The sequence below is a fragment of the Pundamilia nyererei genome, unplaced genomic scaffold (assembly GCF_000239375.1).
Source record: "Pundamilia nyererei isolate P.nyererei 1_Seehausen unplaced genomic scaffold, PunNye1.0 scaffold00015, whole genome shotgun sequence".
Lineage (NCBI taxonomy): Eukaryota > Metazoa > Chordata > Actinopteri > Cichliformes > Cichlidae > Pundamilia > Pundamilia nyererei.
The window spans coordinates 2,156,835-2,160,200 of NW_005187416.1; the positions used below are offsets into that span (position 1 = coordinate 2,156,835).

Consider the following 3,366-nt stretch of genomic DNA (forward strand, 5'->3'; position numbering starts at 1 on the left):
TCCCATGTTGCTTGTCTGTGTTTATTGTGTTATGGTGTGTTGATACCTGCGCATTCCTGTATTATCCTTTTGTGTTGCACATTTCAATGTTTTTTTTCCTCGCTACCTGGCCTGACCTGTCTCCCCAATGTGATGTTTGTATTGTATGTATGGTCGGCAAGGTCTGTCATCTCGGTTGTGGGCAAAAGACCTGCAACTGACAAATAAAGGCTATCTCATCTCATCATCATCTCATATAAATACACATAAGGTTATAACCCTGGTTCCTGCTGACATACAGCTTAAATATGGGTAGGTATTACACAGTCATGTGGGACTCTAAGCAGTCCTGTGAGATACTGAGTAAATCTTTACTGCTTCCACATGAATCAAATGGTAAATGGAGTTATACAGCACGTTTCTACTGTAACTGGGCACTCAAAGTGCTTTTTTTGCTACCTCATTCACCCAATCACACACATGCTTTTTCTGTACCCAAACACCTTGTCTAACATTCACACACTCACATCCCAATGGATGTATCAGGGGAAACTCCAGTTAATAGACAGCCAAGAGAGTGAGCACCTCTACAAAAGCAGACGATTTGGCAGTTTGTTGATCTGGAGCATTTAGATATGTGCTAACATAACGCCATGATATTCCCAGAAGTAAACGTCCCAGGAAATTCAGCCAGGGTCACACGGTGCAATGCTCAATGAAACCGCAAAAACCCAGTGCCAGATCTCGGGCGACAGATAGCATGTTAAATGTTGAAGTTCATGACAGTACAGTACTGTAACAGCATATTTACAGGTCTACCTAAAAAATCAGTCAGACAACTACAGCTCATTCAGAACTCTGCTGCTCGAGTCCTCACTAAGACCAAATAAGAGCACCACATCAGTCCAGCTCTGAGGTCTTTACACTGGCTGCCTGTCCGTCAGAGGCTTTAAAGTTCTGATGCTGGTCTATAAAGCTCTGAATGGTTTAGGACCAAAATACATCAGTGACCTCCTGACCCAGTATGAACCTTCCAGATCCCTCAGGTCATCTGGATCCTGTTTTTTATCAGTTCCCAGAGTCAGAACCAAACATGGAGAAGCTGCATTCAGCTTTTATGCTCCATATATCTGGAACAAACTCCCAGAAAGCCTCAGATCAGCTGAAACACTCAGTTTATTTAAATCCAGGTTGAAGACTCACCTGTTCTCAGCTGCATTTGAATAAAGCACCAAATCCGCACTGTTTTACTTTTAAGCTTAAATTTCAAAACGTACATTTTAACTACTGATTTTATCTACTGTTCCTTTTTTTCTCATTTTAAATCATGCTTTTTATTTGTTTTTGTTTTTTAATGTCTCTGTAAAGCACTTTGAATCACCTTGCTGTTGAATTGTGCTAAATAAATAAACTTGCCTTGCCTTGCCTACAGTTTGAAAAAGACTGAACAAGTATGGTTTGTTCAAAAAGTTGCCAGAAGAAAGTCTCTTCTGTCTAAAAATAAACATGGTGGCATGGATTAGGGTTACAAAGTTTCAAGAACAATGTCCTTGCAAATGTAAGGACATTGTGCAAAAGTACATCTGGCAAAAACCAACACACTATAGTAACTGTGAAGCACGGTGATGGAGGGATGATGATTTGGGCTTGTTTCACAGTCACAGGACACCTTTCAGTCTCCCATGAACTCCTCTGTGTGCCAAAGTATTTTCCAAAGTATTCTAGAGTCAAATGTGAGGCCATCTGTCCAGCAGTTAAAGCGTGGCCCAAATTCGCTGACTCAGCAGAACAATGATCCCAAGCACAGCAGTAAATCTACAACATCATGGTGAATAAAAGAAAAAAATTAAAGTGCAGACCTGACCCCGACTGAAATGCTGTGGCGCATCCTCAAGAGAGCTGTACGTAAACAAAAGACGTGAAGCAACGTTTTTTCACAACCATGACAAAGTCATACACAAAACAGTTACTCTGAGTTATTGCTGCTGAAGGTGGATCTATAAGCTACTGAATCACAAATCAATCCTTAGTTTTTCACAGGACTGTATAGATACTGTGCATACATATAACCAACCACTGTAATCACTGCCCCTGTGCCCCACTCACTCACTGCTCGGGCTCTGATCATGCAAACATGTCATCACTGCCCACTTATTAACCACTCAAACGGACCAACTGATATACAAAAGTAAACAAACCCACCATATGATCGATAGTCAGACGCCTCACTGATAATGTTTGGGATCTGGACAGGGGGAGACCCCCTTTACACTGATATTTAGTTTAGAAAAGAAGCAAAAAAAACCCCCAAAAATTACATATTAATCTAATATCAATGTTCATGTGTATAAATAAATCAACAAACACATAAAGAAAGAAAAACATCTCAGGCTCTTGCAGTTACAGACTTTCAGATTTCATGTCTTATGTTTAGTTTGAATCAAATTTGAAGCTCCAATAGTTTTTTGTGTTTCATACAGCAAAAACCTTACTTACACTGTTGATCTAGTTGATTCAGCTCATTAAAAAAGAACCAAATCTTGCCAAACTGAGCATAACGAAAGCCTCCAGCAACATAGTCTGTTCCTTCTCAAAAAGCATGGGAATGATCTACACATGATATATGCAAAAGCTTCATGTTTAAAACTAAAGAGTTTCTTCTGACATTTAAGTCAGAAGAAGACAAAGAAATATAGTTTGATTGCTTTCATGTGTAGTTTGCAAATCCAGATATCATCCTAATCTGGGACCCTGTGCAAGTCACTGCTTGTTAATGTATTCAGTAAAAAACAAACGATTCCAACATTCAGATGAAAAACAGAATTTTTTCGATATATTAAAAAGAATCACCGTCTTAAAGATCAAACCAGTTGTCTCGACACCACTCGGCAGATTTCAGTGTCTTCAGTACTTCAATTATTTTCTTTTTTTCAATGAATGTTATTAAAAAAATACAAAAAGACAAGAGAAATCTTCAGTAAGGATAATCTCTGCTCAGCAGAATTCAAAACTGTCTCCACCTCGTTGTGTCGGGTTTTATCCCACATCATCATAGTCCTCCTCATCCTCTTCTTCACCCCCGATGTCATCATAGTCTTCCGTGGAGGTGTTGTCTCCTGCTTGATCTTCCTCATTCATCTTCACATAGTCCAGTTGATTGTCCACGCTCTCCACATAGTCATTCTCCTCAGCTAGGTTCTCGTAGCTTTGGGCCTCCAAAACACTACCACTCATGCTGTTGACGACTGGAGGAGGAGGAAACATTATGTCTCCCTCCATCTTGACGTAGTCAGCCTGGAGTTCTGTGCTCTCCTCATAGTCGTGGATGCTTTCCTCGTGGTTGCTTACATTCTGCTCACAGTTGCCATCCTCGTAGTCGTGGATGCT

The 3,366-nt window shown here is 40.2% G+C and overlaps 1 protein-coding gene across 2 annotated transcripts in view; it reads right to left on the reverse strand.

Moving 5' to 3' along the window:
- Positions 1–2,041: 2,041 nt before the first annotated feature.
- The window catches only part of scimp (SLP adaptor and CSK interacting membrane protein), a 16,634-nt gene continuing 15,309 nt past the window's right edge, over positions 2,042–3,366 (reverse strand). The window contains exon 6 of one of the 2 annotated variants that reach the window (XM_005725396.1): positions 2,042–3,348. In XM_005725396.1, coding sequence (XP_005725453.1) covers positions 3,016–3,348 — 333 coding nt within the window. In that variant the 3' untranslated portion in view covers positions 2,042–3,015. The other variant, XM_013908851.1, reaches the window with a different exon arrangement.